Consider the following 18,695-nt stretch of genomic DNA (forward strand, 5'->3'; position numbering starts at 1 on the left):
GCCTGTGTTTGACCAGACTAATGTATAAACTCATAGGTGCCCAAGTGACCAACATGGCTTCCAGCTCAGAGTGTGGCTCCTCCCCACGGTCACAGCACCAATGAGCACAGGCTTCTCTCCAAGGGTGATTGGGGCAAAAGGAGGATCAATAGGGGTAGAAAACCCTGATGGGCAAGTCCCCCCAGCGACAGGGTGGGAAGTTATTGACTTATAGATCAGGAAGTTCCTCGTGGGAGGGGTCAGGAAGTTCAGTTGGTATTACAGGGCGACGGCGGTCTGTCTGCTACTCGGTATTCAGTCAGGGGCCACAGGTCTGTTCAACAGGTTGGAACGGAAATGTTATCGTTAGATAATCGTTAGACCGTTTATGACCGACAGAAGCTGATTGGGCAGAAACTTGACCTTTATCGGCACTTACTTGACCCCTTATGTACACGCCCCTCTCTCACTCGGAGGGAGCCGATTTGCCAAAAACTGTCAATTATGTGAATTATTTGCTTATAATGGAGTCTATGGGCTTCCCATAATGTGGGTCTTTCCGGATAATGGATCCTATACCCGTATTACCAAGAAAGAATGTGAATTTATTCAGGTATCAGACCTAGGGTTGTGATGTTCTATCCATAAAATGCAAGACCCCCATCTCCCCGTGGCCCCATGATTTTGGGCGACCTTACAAAAAGGCGGTGCTATCCTATGTGCCACCTACACTGTGGGAGGGTTATTGGTGGCCATTGGGTCCTCATAGGCATCAGTGGGGGACACATTAATGCCCCCCCCAGCCATAGGAACATGAGTTTATACTCAAACCATTATATTTTATATCACTCCATCATTACATTAGTTTGTATGTACAAAGCCAGGGTACCGCTATGGGCACTATATGTGCCCCCTATAAACCTATCTTTGGGCCAATGGGAAAGAGACTTGTTTGCAGACTGACTGCCCCATTATACCCCAATATACCCCCATCATCTAAATATAGAATGTTAATAATAATAATAGAAGGAATGTGCTTTAAAAAGGAGTCATTTATTGGAAATTTCTCCAAAACCCCCTCTAGCCCCGCCCATCTGCCCCACTTCCTGCCGCTTCCTTTCCCAGGCGGCTCTGTAGGATAGGAACCAATCAGCAGCTAGGCTGACCTGATAGGGAACTGAAGCCTGTCTGTGCTTGTGTGACTGCAGGGCTGTGATTGGCTCTCCCCCTTCTACTGTGCTTCTGGCAGGGACCGTTAGGACACGCCCACCCCTCATTTGAAACCCAGACAGGGACCTGAGAGGATCTATATCAGTGGTTCTCAACCTGTGGGTCGGGACCCCTTTGGGGGTGGAACGACCCTTTCACAGGGGTCACCTAAGACCATGGGAAAACACATATTTTCGTTGGTCTTAGGAATAATTTTATGGTTGGGGGTCACCACAACATGAGGAACTGTATTAAAGGGTCACGGCATTAGGAAGGTTGGGAACCCCTGATCTATAGGGACCCCCAATAAAGGGGCCATTTCTCCTTAGCAAAGTTACCGTTATACGCAGGGGAAGCCTGGCCGCCCTCCAGTGTTATTGTTACTTTTCATTCCTTCCCTTTCTGCTATTTATATTCCCATCTCTCCTTTACCCGCTGCTGGTTACTGGGGTAATACCGAACGGGGAGCCGCTGAGCAAAGAAGCCAAATAACTGAAAAACCAAATAAAATGAAAACAAAATGAAGACCAATTGCAAATTGTCTCAAAATATCAGTCTACAACTTATTAACAGTTAGTTTAAAGGTCAACTATCCCTTTTTAATACCCGATTCTCTGATGGATGTAATGAGTTTAGCTCCTCCCTCTAATGCCTGCACCTTGCCTTACGGCAATATCCTAAATGCCTTATCTGCTGAGCGTCACTGATTTCTTAGTGACAGGAGATTTGCCGTTTCTTACTAACATGGGAAATGCCCTTTTCTAAAAAATAAAAGTATAAATGGGAAACCTGCCTTATTAAAGTGTATAATCACTCCCCAAGCCCTGCGCCCCCTCCCCAGTTACTGGGATGGCTGATAATTCCCTCTGTGCCCAGTTACTGGGATGGCTGATAATTCCCTCTGTGCCCAGTTACTGGGATGGCTGATAATTCCCTCTGTGCCCAGTTACTGGGATGGCTGATAATTCCCTCTGGGCCCAGTTACTGGGATGGCTGATAATTCCCTCTGTGCCCAGTTACTGGGATGGCTGATAATTCCCTCTGTGCCCAGTTACTGGGATGGCTGATAATTCCCTCTGTGCCCAGTTACTGGGATGGCTGGTAATTCCCTCTGGGCCCAGTTACTGGGATGGCTGGTAATTCCCTCTGTGCCCAGTTACTGGGATGGCTGATAATTCCCTCTGTGCCCAGTTACTGGGATGGCTGATAATTCCCTCTGTGCCCAGTTACTGGGATGGCTGATAATTCCCTCTGTGCCCAGTTACTGGGATGGCTGATAATTCCCTCTGGGCCCAGTTACTGGGATGGCTGATAATTCCCTCTGGGCCCAGTTACTGGGATGGCTGATAATTCCCTCTGTGCCCAGTTACTGGGATGGCTGATAATTCCCTCTGGGCCCAGTTACTGGATGGCTGATAATTCCCTCTGTGCCCAGTTACTGGGATGGCTGATAATTCCTCTGGGCCCAGTTACTGGGATGGCTGGTAATTCCCTCTGGGCCCAGTTACTGGGATGGCTGATAATTCCCTCTGTGCCCAGTTACTGGGATGGCTGGTAATTCCCTCTGGGCCCAGTTACTGGGATGGCTGATAATTCCCTCTGTGCCCAGTTACTGGGATGGCTGATAATTCCCTCTGGGCCCAGTTACTGGGATGGCTGATAATTCCCTCTGGGCCCAGTTACTGGGATGGCTGGTAATACCCTCTGTGCCCAGTTACTGGGATGGCTGATAATTCCCTCTGTGCCCAGTTACTGGGATGGCTGATAATTCCCTCTGTGCCCAGTTACTGGGATGGCTGATAATTCCCTCTGTGCCCAGTTACTGGGATGGCTGATAATTCCCTCTGTGCCCAGTTACTGGGATGGCTGGTAATTCCCTCTGTGCCCAGTTACTGGGATGGCTGATAATTCCCTCTGTGCCCAGTTACTGGGATGGCTGATAATTCCCTCTGTGCCCAGTTACTGGGATGGCTGATAATTCCCTCGTGCCCAGTTACTGGATGGCTGATAATTCCCTCTGTGCCCAGTTACTGGGATGGCTGGTAATTCCCTCTGTGCCCCAGTTACTGGGATGGCTGATAATTCCCTCTGTGCCCAGTTACTGGGATGGCTGATAATTCCCTCTGTGCCCAGTTACTGGGATGGCCTCTGGGCCCAGTTACTGGGATGGCTGTAATTCCCTCTGGGCCCAGTTACTGGGATGGCTGTAATTCCCTCTGTGCCCAGTTACTGGGATGGCTGATAATTCCCTCTGTGCCCAGTTACTGGGATGGCTGATAATTCCCTCTGTGCCCAGTTACTGGGATGGCTGGTAATTCCCTCTGTGCCCAGTTACTGGGATGGCTGATAATTCCTCTGGCCCAGTTACTGGGATGGCTGATATAATTCCTCTGTGCCCAGTTACTGGGATGGCTGATAATTCCCTCTGTGCCCAGTTACTGGGATGGCTGATAATTCCCTCTGTGCCCAGTTACTGGGATGGCTGATAATTCCCTCTGTGCCCAGTTACTGGGATGGCTGATAATTCCCTCTGTGCCCAGTTACTGGGATGGCAGATAATTCCCTCTGTGCCCAGTTACTGGGATGGCTGATAATTCCCTCTGGGCCCAGTTACTGGGATGGCTGGTAATTCCCTCTGGGCCCAGTTACTGGGATGGCTGATAATTCCCTCTGGGCCCAGTTACTGGGATGGCTGATAATTCCCTCTGGGCCCAGTTACTGGGATGGCTGATAATTCCCTCTGTGCCCAGTTACTGGGATGGCTGATAATTCCCTCTGTGCCCAGTCCAGCTGGGAAGTCCCTACAGAAATGGATTCAGAATGTTGCATTAACCCCAGATATGATATACATATGGGTGTGTTGTACTACAACTCCCAAGACCCAAGGGATTCTGAGTTATAGCTTAAGGATCAACTGCAGAAAGTAACCAATGGCAGCCCCCCCACCCAATTGTAATGGTACAATCCCATACCCTATAGAGCAGGGAGCAGGGCAGACAGGTTGGGGCTGAACAGAATAGAAATGGGAGCCTCTGTCTATACTGTCCAAATGCATTCTGGGTATTGTAGTTTTATATTAATCCTAGCTGTAGGCTAATTGTTAGATACAAACTACATTACCCAGCATGCAGTGGGACAGGCACGGCAGGTTTACTAGAGGAAAAAACTTTGGCTAGTTTCCAAACTACAAACCTGCCAAGGCTTCAAAAAATAGTACTTTGGAAACCCGCCAGGGCTTTATATTAGTAGCCCAATTTGGTGGAAAAACTGGCAACCCTGCGTCTGTCTAACGGAACACGCGTGTTTATCTGCACCACACGAGCCCGTCATCCACAAACGCTTCCTCTGATTGGTCCTTTCTCGCTATGGTTTGTTCTGATTTGTCCATTCTTTCGACATTTTCTTCCGATTGGTCCATTCTCTCAATAATCTGCTCTGATTGGCCTATTATTTCAACACTCTGCTCTGATTGGCCCATTCGCACGATAACTGCCTAAACACGCAGCTCAATCTCTCCAAGCGGAGTTTTAAAGCGCCGATACTTTCAGAGCAAATTAATAAAAGGCAAATTTGATCTTCCTGAGAGCCTGATTACTCAGTGTTGCTTTCTCTATATCATTCCGCTACACACTCGGTGCCCTAGTCCAGCGCCTCCATTTCCCCACAGAACTAGTAGGAACACTAACACAAAGCACGGTGTGTGGCCCTTCTGTGGAGCCAGGGGCCAAGTATGAGGGATTTGGGGCTGAGGGAAAAGCCTGACGGGAAATTCTTTAGGGGCGATAATAGAAGCGCTGCCGGTGACTAACTGCGCCCAAATCCCGCCAAATCCAAACCTCCCGGAAGTGGCTGTGCGTTCCAGAGAGAAAGTCCGAATCAGTTCCGGGTTGAAGCCGGTGCGTGTCACTTGTGTTTCCGGAAGTTATTCCCATGCGGTTCCCATGTGTTGCTGGGGAGCTGAAGTCCGGCCATGAAGTATTCCTACAAGGTAACGAATGGGCCCCTGATAACTGTAATGATTCTGCCCGGTACCTACCGGAGGCTCCGCCCCAGGGCCACTTACTGACTGGGGGCTAATCCCGCCTTCTCTCTAACCTGCTCTGTCTCTCTCCCCATTGCAGTTCAGCAACCTCCTGGGCACCTTCTATCGCCGTGGGAACCTGAGCTTCACTCCCGATGGGAATTCCCTGATTAGCCCAGTGGGCAACCGACTCAGCATCTTCCACCTGAAGAAGTAGGTAGTGACTGGGCTACATGTGTGTGTCCTATTGCCCCCCAGCCTGTTGCCCCCCCAGCCTAATGCCCCCCCCAGCCTGTTGCCCCCCCCAGCCTAATGCCCCCCCAGCCTGTTGCCCCCCCAGCCTATTGACGCCCCCCCAGCCTATTGACGCCCCCCCCAGCCTATTGCCCCCCCCCAGCCTATTGCCCCCCCCCAGCCTGTTGCCCCCCCCCAGCCTGTTGCCCCCCCCAGCCTGTTGCCCCCCCCAGCCTGTTGCCCCCCCCCAGCCTGTTGCCCCCCCCAGCCTGTTGCCCCCCCCAGCCTGTTGCCCCCCCCAGCCTGTTGCCCCCCCAGCCTATTGCCCCCCCAGCCTATTGCCCCCCCAGCCTGTTGCCCCCCCAGCCTGTTGCCCCCCCAGCCTATTGCCCCCCAGCCTGTTGCCCCCAGGGGTGCGGGGGTACTGGGCCCCTTCCTCTGAGTTCAGTTGGTACAGTCTGACCCAGGAACAATAAATAACCCAGAATTGCTTGTAACTCTCTTCCTTCCCTCCGTTAGTAACAATGGCGAGACCCTGCCCCTGGCCACTCGCTGTAACATCACCTGCGTCGCTCTCTCACCGGACGGGTCGCTGGGGATACTGGTGGATGAAGGTAACTGTTAGGGACACTCTGGGAATGGTGGTCTCATCCTCTGCACCTTCACTGCCCTCTCACCCTTATATCTGCCCCCCCCATAGGGCAATTCCCACACAGTAACATAACCAGCGTGGGCTCAGGGATCTCATGGGGGGGTGTTGGTTACGCTGGTTACGCTAAACAGATGATGCTGATTGGGGCAACTTCCCGGAGTATTTAACTTCAGAAAGACCTTTTGTACAAGTCATTGTGAATGGAAAAAATTCCATACTGTTATCTGCCCCTCTGTCCCCTCCCCATCCTGCCCCTTCCCCCTGATACTGTTATCTGCCCCTCTGTCCCCTCCCCATCCTGCCCCTTCCCCTTTATACTGTTATCTGCCCCTCTGTCCCCTCCCCATCCTGCACCTGATACTGTTATCTGCCCCTCTGTCCCCCTCCCCATCCTGCACCTTCCCCTTTATACTGTTATCTGCCCCTCTGTCCCCTCCGTCCCCTCCGTCCCCTCCCCATCCTGCCCCTGATACTGTTTTCTGCCCCTCTGTCCCCCTCCCCATCCCCATCCTGCACCTTCCCCTTTATACTGTTATCTGCCCCTCTGTCCCCTCCGTCCCCTCCCCATCCTGCCCCTGATACTGTTATCTGCCCCTCTGTCCCCTCCCCATCCTGCCCCTGATACTGTTATCTGCCCCTCTGTCCCCTCCCCATCCTGCCCCTGATACTGTTATCTGCCCCTCTGTCCCCTCCCCATCCTGCACCTTCCCCTTTATACTGTTATCTGCCCCTCTGTCCCCTCCCCATCCTGCCCCTGATACTGTTATCTGCCCCTCTGTCCCCTCCCCATCCTGCCCCTGATACTGTTATCTGCCCCTCTGTCCCCCTCCCCATCCTGCACCTTCCCCTTTATACTGTTATCTGCCCCTCTGTCCCCATCCTGCACCTTCCCCTTTATACTGTTATCTGCCCCTCTGTCCCCTCCCATCCTGCACCTTCCCCTTTATACTGTTATCTGCCCCTCTGTCCCCATCCTGCACCTTCCCCTTTATACTGTTATCTGCCCCTCTGTCCCCTCCCCATCCTGCACCTTCCCCCTGATACTGTTATCTGCCCCTCTGTCCCCTCCCCATCCTGCCCCTGATACTGTTATCTGCCCCTCTGTCCCCTCCCCGTCCTGCCCCTGATACTGTTATCTGCCCCTCTGTCCTCTCCCCATCCTGCACCTTCCCCCTGATACTGTTATCTGCCCCTCTGTCCCCTCCCCATCCTGCCCCTTCCCCCTGATACTGTTATCTGCCCCTCTGTCCCCTCCCCATCCTGCCTCTTCCCCCTGATACTGTTATCTGCCCCTCTGTCCCCTCCCCATCCTGCCCCTTCCCCCTGATACTGTTATCTGCCCCTGTGTCCCCTTCCCCATCCTGCCCCTTCCCCCTGATACTGTTATCTGCCCCTCTGTCCCCTCCCCATCCTGCCCCTTCCCCCTGATACTGTTATCTGCCCCTGTGTCCCCTTCCCCATCCTGCCCCTTCCCCCTGATACAGTTATCTGCCCCTCTGTCCCCTCCCCATCCTGCCCCTTCCCCCTGATACTGTTATCTGCCCCTCTGTCCCCTCCCCATCCTGCCCCTTCCCCCTGATACTGTTATCTGCCCCTCTGTCCCCTTCCTGCCCATTGATATCTCTGCATTAATATCTCCCTATTCTGCTCCTCTCTTGCCCCAAGCCCCGCCCCTTTGCTATTTGCCCCATCTCATCTTCCTGCTTTCTTGCCCCACAGAAGGAGCCGCTCTGCTCATTAGTTTTGCCACCAAGTCGGTGCTGAACCAGTTCAGTTTCCAGCAGCCGGTGCAGTCAGTGAGCTTCTCCCCGGACGGCAGGTAACTGGGGGGGTATCTATATTCATACAGTGCCCCCCGTACGGGTGCAACTGCCCCTGCCTGACCCCCATTGCTTGTTCCTGGCAGGAAGTTCCTGCTCACTAAGGGCAATGTGGCGATGCTGTATCACGCGCCGGGGAAGCGCCGGGAATTTAACGCCTTCGTCCTGGATAAAACGTTTTACGGACCCTACGACGAGACCACGTGTATCGACTGGACGGACGACTCCAAGTAAGTGGGAAAGTGCGACTCCCTGATGCCCCTCAGTGGGGTAATGGGCTCAGAGGGAAAGGCCAATGTTACCCCTTTGACTGTTGGTAATGAAGAATCTCCATCTCTGGTTACAAACGTTACAGCATTGCAGTAAAGCAGCTCCTATGTTCCAGCAAATGGAAGCTGATAGGAGGGAAATCAACCAATCAGGGGGCAGTCCCTGCCCAGGCTTAGTGATTGTGCATAGAGGACTCTATAAAGACCAATGAAATCTCTTTTTCTCTCTTTTCCCAAGATGCTTTGCTGTGGGGAGTAAGGACATGTCCACCTGGGTGTTTGGGGCAGAGCGGTGGCAGAATCTCATTTACTACTCCCTGGGGGGGCACAAGGATGCCATCGTGGCTTGTTTCTTCCAGGAGGGCAGTTTGGATGTGAGTATGGCAGTTCCTACACCTGGGGGAGGAGCCTGAGTTACAGGCTCTGTGATTGGATGAGGTGTTGCTCTATAACCGCGCCTGTTGCCCCACAGTTATACACAATCAGCGCTGACGCCACCCTCTGCGTGTGGGGGTGCGACACGGAACTCGCCCAGCTGCTGCCCCGGGACCCCGACAAGAAAGCCCGAGAGTCGGGGGGCGCAGAGGAACCCAGAGCAGAGGAGATCCGCGGAACCGCAAACCCCGCCCCCGAGGAGAGCGTGGGCAGAGTGCGCTACCGCAAGAGCAGCAGGTAAGTGCCGGGGGGGGGCAATTAGGGCTTCTCTGAGACCCCAACTCACTCTCTGTGCCCCCCCCCAGGCACTTCTTTAACAAAGAGGGAGATTTTACCGCACTCACGGCCGCCGCGTTCCACAAGAAACTCAACATCCTGGTCACCGGATTCTCCTCCGGAATGTTCCATATCCATGAGCTGCCGGAGCTGAGCCTCATCCACTCACTAAGGTATTGGGGGGTTCCTTACGGGACGGGGGGGGGCTTGTACCCCCACAGCAGTGTTAGGGGGCTGCTACACCGCTATCATGGCCACTGGGCAATGTGCTGGGGGGCCGCAGTGTTGGCAGCCCCTCTCTCCCAAATAAATACTGCCCCCCCCCCCCATCTAGCAGCCGGCATTCTGATTGGTGTAAAAGTGACCTCCGAAGCCCCTCCCATCTTGATAATTTGGAGCACTTCCCGCCCCAGCTGCTTGTTGGTTTTGGGGACTGGGGGGGCAGGCAGTTCTGTGATACTGGGGGGGGGTAAGGTTTGTAAGAGAGAGAATGTACCATTGTATTTGGGGGGGGCAGATAGTAAGTTCATCTATTGACCCTCCCCCTGGTAACCCCCCCGAGCCTTTCTTAGTATTTCAGACCAGAGAGTTTCCACCATCAGCATCAACTGCACCGGGGACTGGATTGCGTTTGGCTGCAGCGGTGAGTCCAACAGAACCTCCAGCAGAACCCGAATTCCCCTTATACTGGTGCCAGTCTCTCCCCTCTGGTCCCCCCTTACTGTTACCCCAGGCCTAACTGTGCCTTAACCCTAAACTCCCTGTCTGGGCTCCCCCTCTGGCACCTTCCCCCTGAGCTGCCCCCCCCCCCCAATTCCTCTATCACCTTCCCCCCCCAGTTGGGCTCTCCCCCTCTGGCACCTTTCCCCCCCCCCTCCAGCTTGGCTCTCCCCCTCTGGCACCTCCCCCCCCCCCCTCCAGCTGGGCTCCCCCTCTATCACCTTCCCCCCCCCCCCCCCCCCCAGCTGGGCTCTCCCCCTCTGACACCTTTCCCCCCCCCCTCCAGCTTGGCTCTCCCCCTCTGGCACCTCCCCCCCCCCTCCAGCTGGGCTCCCCCTCTATCACCTTCCCCCCCCCCCCCAGCTGGGCTCTCCCCCTCTGACACCTTTCCCCCCCCCCTCCAGCTTGGCTCTCCCCCTCTGGCACCTCCCCCCCCCCTCCAGCTGGGCTCCCCCTCTATCACCTTCCCCCCCCAGCTGGGCTCCCGCTCTATCACCTTCCCCCCCCAAGCTGGGCTCCCCCTCTTGCACCTCCCCCCCCCCTCCAGCTGGGCTCCCCCTCTATCACCTCCCCCCCCCCCAGCTGGGCTCCCCCTCTGGCACCTCCCCCCCCCCTCCAGCTGGGCTCCCCCTCTATCACCTTCCCCCCCCCCCCCCCAGCTGGGCTCCCCCTCTAGGACTTTTTTTCCATATTTCCTCTCAACCCACTGGTACCGGGCCATTGCCCCATGATTTCACCCCGTTCCTTTGCCTGCAGGTTTGGGGCAGTTGCTGGTGTGGGAGTGGCAGAGTGAGTCGTACGTGCTGAAGCAGCAGGGGCATTTCAACAACATGGGGGCCCTGAGTTACTCCCCCGACGGGCAGCACATTGTGACTGGGGGGGACGATGGGAAGGTGAGTGGGAAATGAGTGAATCTGTGTATAAGGGGCCTCGCCCCGCGGCTGCCAGCATGGGGTGCCTGGGCCTCGCCCCGCGGGTGCCAGCATGGGGTGCCTGGGCCTCGCCCCGCGGGTGCCAGCATGGGGTGCCTGGGCCTCGCCCCGCGGGTGCCAGCATGGGGTGCCTGGGCCTCGCCCCGCGGGTGCCAGCATGGGGTGCCTGGGCCTCGCCCCGCGGGTGCCAGCATGGGGTGCCTGGGCCTCGCCCCGCGGGTGCAGCATGGGGTGCCTGGGCCTCGCCCCGCGGGTGCCAGCATGGGGTGCCTGGGCCTCGCCCCGCGGGTGCCAGCATGGGGTGCCTGGGCCTCGCCCCGCGGGTGCCAGCATGGGGTGCCTGGGCCTCGCCCCGCGGGTGCCAGCATGGGGTGCCTGGGCCTCGCCCCGCGGGTGCCAGCATGGGGTGCCTGGGCCTCGCCCCGCGGGTGCCAGCATGGGGTGCCTGGGCCTCGCCCCGCGGGTGCCAGCATGGGGTGCCTGGGCCTCGCCCCGCGGGTGCCAGCATGGGGTGCCTGGGCCTCGCCCCGCGGGTGCCAGCATGGGGTGCCTGGGCCTCGCCCCGCGGGTGCCTGGGCCTCGCCCCGCGGGTGCCTGGGCCTCGCCCCGCGGGTGCCTGGGCCTCGCCCCGCGGGTGCCAGCATGGGGTGCCTGGGCCTCGCCCCGCGGGTGCCAGCATGGGGTGCCTGGGCCTCGCCCCGCGGGTGCCAGCATGGGGTGCCTGGGCCTCGCCCCGCGGGTGCCAGCATGGGGTGCCTGGGCCTCGCCCGCGGGGTGCCAGCATGGGGTGCCTGGGCCTCGCCCCGCGGGTGCCAGCATGGGGTGCCTGGGCCTCGCCCGCGGGTGCCAGCATGGGGTGCCTGGGCCTCGCCCCGCGGGTGCCAGCATGGGGTGCCTGGGCCTCGCCCCGCGGGTGCCAGCATGGGGTGCCTGGGCCTCGCCCCGCGGGTGCCAGCATGGGGTGCCTGGGCCTCGCCCCGCGGGTGCCAGCATGGGGTGCCTGGGCCTCGCCCCGCGGGTGCCAGCATGGGGTGCCTGGGCCTCGCCCCGCGGGTGCCAGCATGGGGTGCCTGGGCCTCGCCCCGCGGGTGCCAGCATGGGGTGCCTGGGCCTCGCCCCGCGGGTGCCAGCATGGGGTGCCTGGGCCTCGCCCCGCGGGTGCCAGCATGGGGTGCCTGGGCCTCGCCCCGCGGGTGCCAGCATGGGGTGCCTGGGCCTCGCCCCGCGGGTGCCAGCATGGGGTGCCTGGGCCTCGCCCCGCGGGTGCCAGCATGGGGTGCCTGGGCCTCGCCCCGCGGGTGCCAGCATAGGGTGTCGGTATAAGGTGCCATTTCTCGCCATCCCTGCAGGTAAAGGTTTGGGACACGAGCAGCGGATTTTGTTTCGTGACGTTTACGGATCATACGAGCAGCGTTACAGCCGTTACATTCGCCAGCAGCGGGCAGGTCATACTCAGCGCCTCATTGGATGGCACCGTCAGAGCGTTCAGCTTGCTCAGGTACCCGCTCCCTTCCTGCCCCCAACCTGCCCAGCGCAAGGGGAGGAGCCACCATCCTGGGACTGAACCAAATGCCCTGCTTTGCCCCCCCCCCCTCACCCCAGCGCCCCCTGTTACTGAGGAGGGTAAATTCCCTGTCTCCGCAGGTACCGCAACTTCCGCACATTCACATCCCCCAAACCCGCGCAGTTCTCGTGCCTCGCCGTGGATGGGAGCGGGGAGATCGTGTGCGCGGGGGCGCAGGACTCCTACGAGGTCTATGTGTGGAGCATGCAGACTGGGCGGCTCCTCGATGTGAGTATCTCTTAGGTACCCCCCCATACCCCCTGATACCCCAGACACTCCCCCCATACCTCCTTATACTGCCTGATACCTCCCAATACAGCCTGATACTCCCCCCATACAGCCTGATACTCCCCCCATACCTCCTTATACTGCCTGATACCTCCCAATACAGCCTGATACTCCCCCCATACCTCCTTACATTGCCTGATACCTCCCAATACCCCAGATATTCCCCCCCCCATACCCCTGATACCTCAGATACTCCCCCCATACCTCCTTATACTGCCTGATACCTCCCAATACAGCCTGATACTCCCCCCATACCTCCTTACATTGCCTGATACCTCCCAATACCCCAGATATTCCCCCCCCCCCATACCCCGGATACCTCAGATACTCCCTCCCATACCTCCCGATACAGCCTGATACCCCAGGTACTCCCCCCATACCTCCCGATACCCCAGATACTCCCCCCCCTCCCCCATACCTCCCGATACCCCAGATACTCCCCCCCCCCCCCCATACCTCCCGATACAGCCTGATACCTCAGATACTCCCCCATACCTCCTTATACTGCCTGATACCTCCCAATACAGCCTGATACTCCCCCCATACAGCCTGATACTCCCCCATACCTCCTTACATTGCCTGATACCTCCCAATACCCCAGATATTCCCCCCCCCATACCCCTGATACCTCAGATACTCCCCCCATACCTCCTTATACTGCCTGATACCTCCCAATACAGCCTGATACTCCCCCCATACCTCCTTACATTGCCTGATACCTCCCAATACCCCAGATATTCCCCCCCCCATACCCCGGATACCTCAGATACTCCCTCCCATACCTCCCGATACCCCAGATACTTCCCCCCCCCCCCCCCCATACCTCCCGATACAGCCTGATACCCCAGGTACTCCCCCCATACCTCCCGATACCCCAGATACTCCCCCCCCCCCCCCATACCTCCCGATACAGCCTGATACCTGATACCCCAGGTACTCCCCCCATACCTCCCGATACCCCAGATACTCCCCCCCCCCCCATACCTCCCAATACAGCCTGATACCTCCCGATACCCCTTCCCTTAGCACTAGGACCCCATTCCCTTTCTGAACACATTCGTTGCCCTGGCAACTGAGTTCTATTTTACTACTCACAGGTCCTCTCCGGGCACGAGGGGCCAATCAGCTGTGTGGCATTTAACCCTTGGCGTTCTGTGCTGGCCACGGCTTCCTGGGATAAGACTGTCAGGCTGTGGGACATGGTGGACAGCTGGAGGACCACCGAGACTCTCAACCTGACTTCAGATGGTGAGTTGGGCAGCGCTTGTTTGGCCTTGGTTTCCCCAGTGCCCCAATGCCAGTACCAGTGCCAGCTCCCCAGTACCAGTGCCAGCTCCCCAGTGTCTCATCCTGGTTTCTCGCCCCACAGCCCTCGCCGTCACGTTCCGCCCGGATGGCAGGGAGATCGCCGTGGCCTCTATGGACGGTCAGATCACATTTTGGGAATCTGAGAAAGGGACACAAACGGGATCCATCGAGGGGCGACACGACCTGAAGTTGGGGCGCAAGGAGCTGGACAAGGTGACGGCCAAACATTCTTCAAAGGGCAAGTAAGTATCCGCACCCCTAGTTCTGCCCCCTATGTGCCCCGGTGCCACATACTGTGACCCTTATTATCTTGCCCCCCAGGGCATTCACGGCGCTTTGTTACACCGCTGACGGGCAGGCCCTGCTGGCCGGGGGGGCATCTCGCTACGTCTGCCTGTACCACGTCGGGGAGCAGATTCTGGCGAAGAAGTTTGAGATCTCGTGCAACCACTCTCTGGATGCCATGGAGGTGGGGGCGCTGGAGGGACCAATGGGGGGGAATGGGGGGTTCCTTGTACCCCGAGGCTCTTTGTTCTACTCGTCATTCATTTTCTGTTTCCCAGGAATTTCTGGACCGTCGGAAGATGACGGAATTCGGGAGCGTGGCGCTGATCGATGAAGGGACAGGAGAAGAGGGGGGGGTCAGTTTGAGCCTCCCGGGGGTGCACCGAGGTTTGTGGCCACACTGGCAGCCCTGGGGTAGGGGGGTTTGGGTATTATGGGTGGCAGTCAGTTGTCTGTACGAGGCGGCCATATTGGTGCTGATTTAGACGCATTTCGCGCAGGTGACATGAGTTCGCGCCACTTCAAGCCTGAGATCCGCGTCTCGTCTCTGCACTTCTCCCCCACCGGTGAGTAATTTGGGGCTCAGTAGCTGTAGCAGGCAGGTTTGGGGGGCAGTACCTATTGAGCCCCGCCCCTTTTCTACCCCACAGGGCGTAGCTGGGCCGCCACCTCCACAGAGGGGCTCCTGATCTTCTCACTGGATTCCAGCGCCGTGTTCGACCCCTTCGACCTGGACGAGGAGGTGACGGCTGGGGGGGTGCGGAGAGCGCTCCGCGGGGCAGAATGGACGCGCGCCATCGTCATGGCGATGAGACTCAATGAGGAGTCACTTCTGCGGGAGGCGCTGGAGAGCGTGCCTTGTGCTGATAGTAAGTGCACCCCACGTGTACCCCCCTGTCCCCCCACATGTACCCCCTGCCCCCAGTTACTCACAAGCCCTTGGTGCCCCCATCTGCCCCATCTCTAACCCCTGCACACACAAAATCTGTTCTACATGCCTGGGGGCATTGGGGCATTGGGGCATAGGAGCATGTCTGGGTGTTAGTATGTGCCTGGGGGTGTTAGAGTCCCTGTGTAATGCTGTGTTTGCCCCCCCCCCCCCAGTTGCAGTGCTTTGCTCCTCACTCCCGGAGCTGTACGTACAGAGACTTCTAGTGTTTTTGGCAACGCAGATCGAGCGATCCCGGCACCTCCAGTTCTACCTGATGTGGGCCCACCAGCTGCTCCTGCTACACGGGCACAGCATGAAATCCCGGTGAGCGGCCAACCTGTAGGGACGGGAAACGGGGGCATTCTGACCAGGGCAGGGGGGGTGTGAGGGTTAGTCGTGGTGAAGGAATGGGCAGAGAGAGTTAATTGCGGGGTAGGGATGGGCAAAAAGGGCTAAGTGCGGGATAGGGGCAGGTAATAGGTTAAATGTAGTAGCATAGGGGGGGGCAGGTAAGTTGTGACTGGGGGGGTCTCCCTGACTCACTTGGCTGTTTATCCCCCCAGTTCCGTGTCGGTGCTTCCGGCTGTCCATTCCCTACAGAAGAGTCTCCAGGGTCACTTGTCTGAGATCTCCAAACTGTGAGTCTGACTGTCACACCCAGCCCTAACGGTCTCTCTCTCTGTGTGACTGACACTGTCTCTCTCTCTGTGTGACTGACACTGTCTCTCTCTCTCTCTGTGTGACTGACACCGTCTCTCTCTCTGTGTGACTGACACTGTCTCTCTCTCTCTGTGTGACTGACACTGTCTCTCTCTCTGTGTGACTGACACTGTCTCTCTCTCTGTGTGACTGACACTGTCTCTCTCTCTCTGTGTGACTGACACCGTCTCTCTCTCTGTGTGACTGACACTGTCTCTCTCTCTCTGTGTGACTGACACCGTCTCTCTCTCTGTGTGACTGACCCCGTCTCTCTCTCTGTGTGACTGACACTGTCTCTCTCTCTGTGTGACTGACACTGTCTCTCTCTCTGTGTGACTGACACCGTCTCTCTCTCTGTGTGACTGACCCCGTCTCTCTCTCTGTGTGACTGACACTGTCTCTCTCTCTGTGTGACTGACACTGTCTCTCTCTCTGTGTGACTGACACCGTCTCTCTCTCTGTGTGACTGACACCGTCTCTCTCTCTGTGTGACTGACACCGTCTCTCTCTCTGTGTGACTGACACTGTCTCTCTCTCTGTGTGACTGACACTGTCTCTCTCTCTGTGTGACTGACACCGTCTCTCTCTCTCTGTGTGACTGACACCGTCTCTCTCTCTGTGTGACTGACACCGTCTCTCTCTCTCTGTGACTGACACTGTCTCTCTCTCTGTGTGACTGACACTGTCTCTCTCTCTGTGTGACTGACACCGTCTCTCTCTCTCTGTGTGACTGACACTGTCTCTCTCTCTCTGTGTGACTGACACTGTCTCTCTCTCTCTGTGTGACTGACACTGTCTCTCTCTCTCTGTGTGACTGACACTGTCTCTCTCTCTCTGTGTGACTGACACCGTCTCTCTCTCTGTGTGACTGACACCGTCTCTCTCTCTGTGTGACTGACACCGTCTCTCTCTCTCTCTGTGTGACTGACACCGTCTCTCTCTCTCTGTGTGACTGACACCGTCTCTCTCTCTCTGTGTGACTGACACTGTCTCTCTCTCTGTGTGACTGACACTGTCTCTCTCTCTGTGTGACTGACACCGTCTCTCTCTCTCTGTGTGACTGACACCGTCTCTCTCTCTCTGTGTGACTGACACCGTCTCTCTCTCTGTGTGACTGACACCGTCTCTCTCTCTCTGTGTGACTGACACCGTCTCTCTCTCTCTGTGTGACTGACACCGTCTCTCTCTCTCTGTGTGACTGACACCGTCTCTCTCTCTCTCTGTGTGACTGACACCGTCTCTCTCTCTCTCTGTGTGACTGACACCGTCTCTCTCTCTCTCTGTGTGACTGACACCGTCTCTCTCTCTCTCTGTGTGACTGACACCGTCTCTCTCTCTCTCTGTGTGACTGACACTGTCTCTCTCTCTGTGTGACTGACACTGTCTCTCTCTCTCTCTCTCTGTGTGACTGACACTGTCTCTCTCTCTGTGTGACTGACACTGTCTCTCTCTGTCTCTGTGTGACTGACACTGTCTCTCCCCCGCAGCTGCGAGTGGAATCGCTACAACATGAAGTTTGCGCTGTGTCTCTCCAGGCAGCGGGGTATGAAGCGGGGGGCAGAGGAGTCGGAGGCGGAGTCAGTGAGTGGGAGCCTGGAGGGGGCGGAGCAGTGAGGGGGGCAACATGGAGTGAGCCAGTACTGTACCGAGAGTAGCCGGTGAGACCTGCAGGGGTATATTGTGACTCCGCGGCTGGAAGGCCCCCCTGTCACACAAACTGTTTGTTGCCCCTTGTGCCCATGACTGGGGCATTGGGCTGGATCAGATACCCGGGGCAGATGTTGTGTATCCTGTGACTGCGCCATTTCTCCCACTGTAAATAAATCACAAAGAACTTGGCCAATGGGAAAGCGCCGGGGAGCGAAGACTCTGGGTTCAGTTATTATTCTCCTGTTATAAATGGGGGTTCTGCACCCCCCCACCCACCTCCCTGCACTCAGCTCCGCCCCCCCAGCAAGACATGGACAGTGGGAGGTGCAAGGATTCTTTTCCCGGATTGGCCGACATACATCTCCCCATGTTCCACCTCCTTCCAACAATGGCGCTGGTTCTGTATCATGGCGCCGGGTCAGTACCGACCCAAACTGTTTCACCTTCCCAAATAAACGTTTGTACCAACTCCCGGGCCGAGCAATTGTCTCAGATACTTCCTTGGTTTTGGGGGGCAGTTATTCTATTTATAATGGTGCTGCAGGGGGCGGGGTCAGTAAGATGAGAGGCCCCTATTGGTGGTGGTGGGGGGGGGGTACAAGATTGGGGCTGATTAGTGAATCTAGGGGCTAATGTGCCAGTAGCAGCCAATCATGTCTTTTCTCATTGTTTTCAGATTGTAGTAAACTGCACAGCTACTTGGTTGCCATTGGCAACTGCACTTTTTAGCACCTGTGTTAATAAATCAGCACCATGAACCTTACATAGAAACTGGGCCCAAGTCTTCTTGTGCTGCTGGACTGGGCCCAGAATATACTTGGGAACAGAACTATGTGTATAGAGCGCCCCCTAACCAGCAGCACCTGTACTACAAACTGAAGAGCTCCAGGGGCAACAATCTGCCCCGTGTCTCCTTAGTAATGAGCAGGGGGAGAGGCAGGATACTGAGGGGTTCTGTGCCCCCCATATAAAGGCACAAGGCTGCAGGCTGAGTTATACAGGGAACTCTGAGTATCACTCATGTATTATAAGGGATAATGTACCCCCTACTGTAAATGATAAGGATATTAGCAGTCACTGAGGGGTTCTGTGCCCCCCATATAAAGGCACAAGGCTGCAGGCTGAGTTATACAGGGAACTCTGAGTATCACTCATGTATTATAAGGGATAATGTACCCCCTACTGTAAATGATAAGGATATTAGCAGTCACTGAGGGGTTCTGTGCCCCCCATATAAAGGCACAAGGCTGCAGGCTGAGTTATACAGGGAACTCTGAGTATCACTCATGTATTATAAGGGATAATGTACCCCCTACTGTAAATGATAAGGATATTAGCAGTCACTGAGGGGTTCTGTGCCCCCCATATAAAGACACAAGGCTGCAGGCTGAGTTATACAGGGAACTCTGAGTATCACTCATGT

The 18,695-nt window shown here is 56.7% G+C and overlaps 1 protein-coding gene across 2 annotated transcripts; it reads left to right on the plus strand.

Annotated features, from left to right (window-relative positions):
• The first annotated feature begins 4,728 nt into the window (after window positions 1-4,728).
• On the plus strand, window positions 4,729-17,747 carry pwp2 (PWP2, small subunit processome component). 2 transcript variants are annotated; one of them, XM_031895711.1, is made up of 21 exons: window positions 4,729-5,176; window positions 5,310-5,422; window positions 5,963-6,057; window positions 7,815-7,914; window positions 8,002-8,145; window positions 8,423-8,558; window positions 8,657-8,856; window positions 8,925-9,068; window positions 9,468-9,538; window positions 10,372-10,508; window positions 11,897-12,045; window positions 12,192-12,339; window positions 13,497-13,647; window positions 13,769-13,949; window positions 14,029-14,176; window positions 14,271-14,379; window positions 14,493-14,558; window positions 14,643-14,861; window positions 15,097-15,247; window positions 15,487-15,561; window positions 17,110-17,747. In XM_031895711.1, the coding sequence occupies exons 1-21, from the start codon at window positions 5,159-5,161 to the stop codon at window positions 17,234-17,236; spliced, it is 2,682 nt and encodes an 893-aa protein (XP_031751571.1). In that variant the 5' UTR covers window positions 4,729-5,158; the 3' UTR covers window positions 17,237-17,747.
• The last annotated feature ends 948 nt before the right edge of the window (window positions 17,748-18,695 follow it).

Source organism: Xenopus tropicalis, chromosome 2 (assembly GCF_000004195.4).
Source record: "Xenopus tropicalis strain Nigerian chromosome 2, UCB_Xtro_10.0, whole genome shotgun sequence".
In the NCBI taxonomy this organism is placed as follows: Eukaryota; Metazoa; Chordata; class Amphibia; order Anura; family Pipidae; genus Xenopus; species Xenopus tropicalis.

What these genes read in the sequence shown, in the direction of transcription:
- pwp2 (XM_031895711.1), top strand. An exon ending in CGCTACCGCAAGAGCAGCAG is followed by an intron (nt 8,857 to 8,924) that starts GTAAGTGCCGGG and finishes GCCCCCCCCCAG; the next exon opens with GCACTTCTTTAACAAAGAGG. An exon ending in ACTCTCTGGATGCCATGGAG is followed by an intron (nt 14,177 to 14,270) that starts GTGGGGGCGCTG and finishes TCTGTTTCCCAG; the next exon opens with GAATTTCTGGACCGTCGGAA.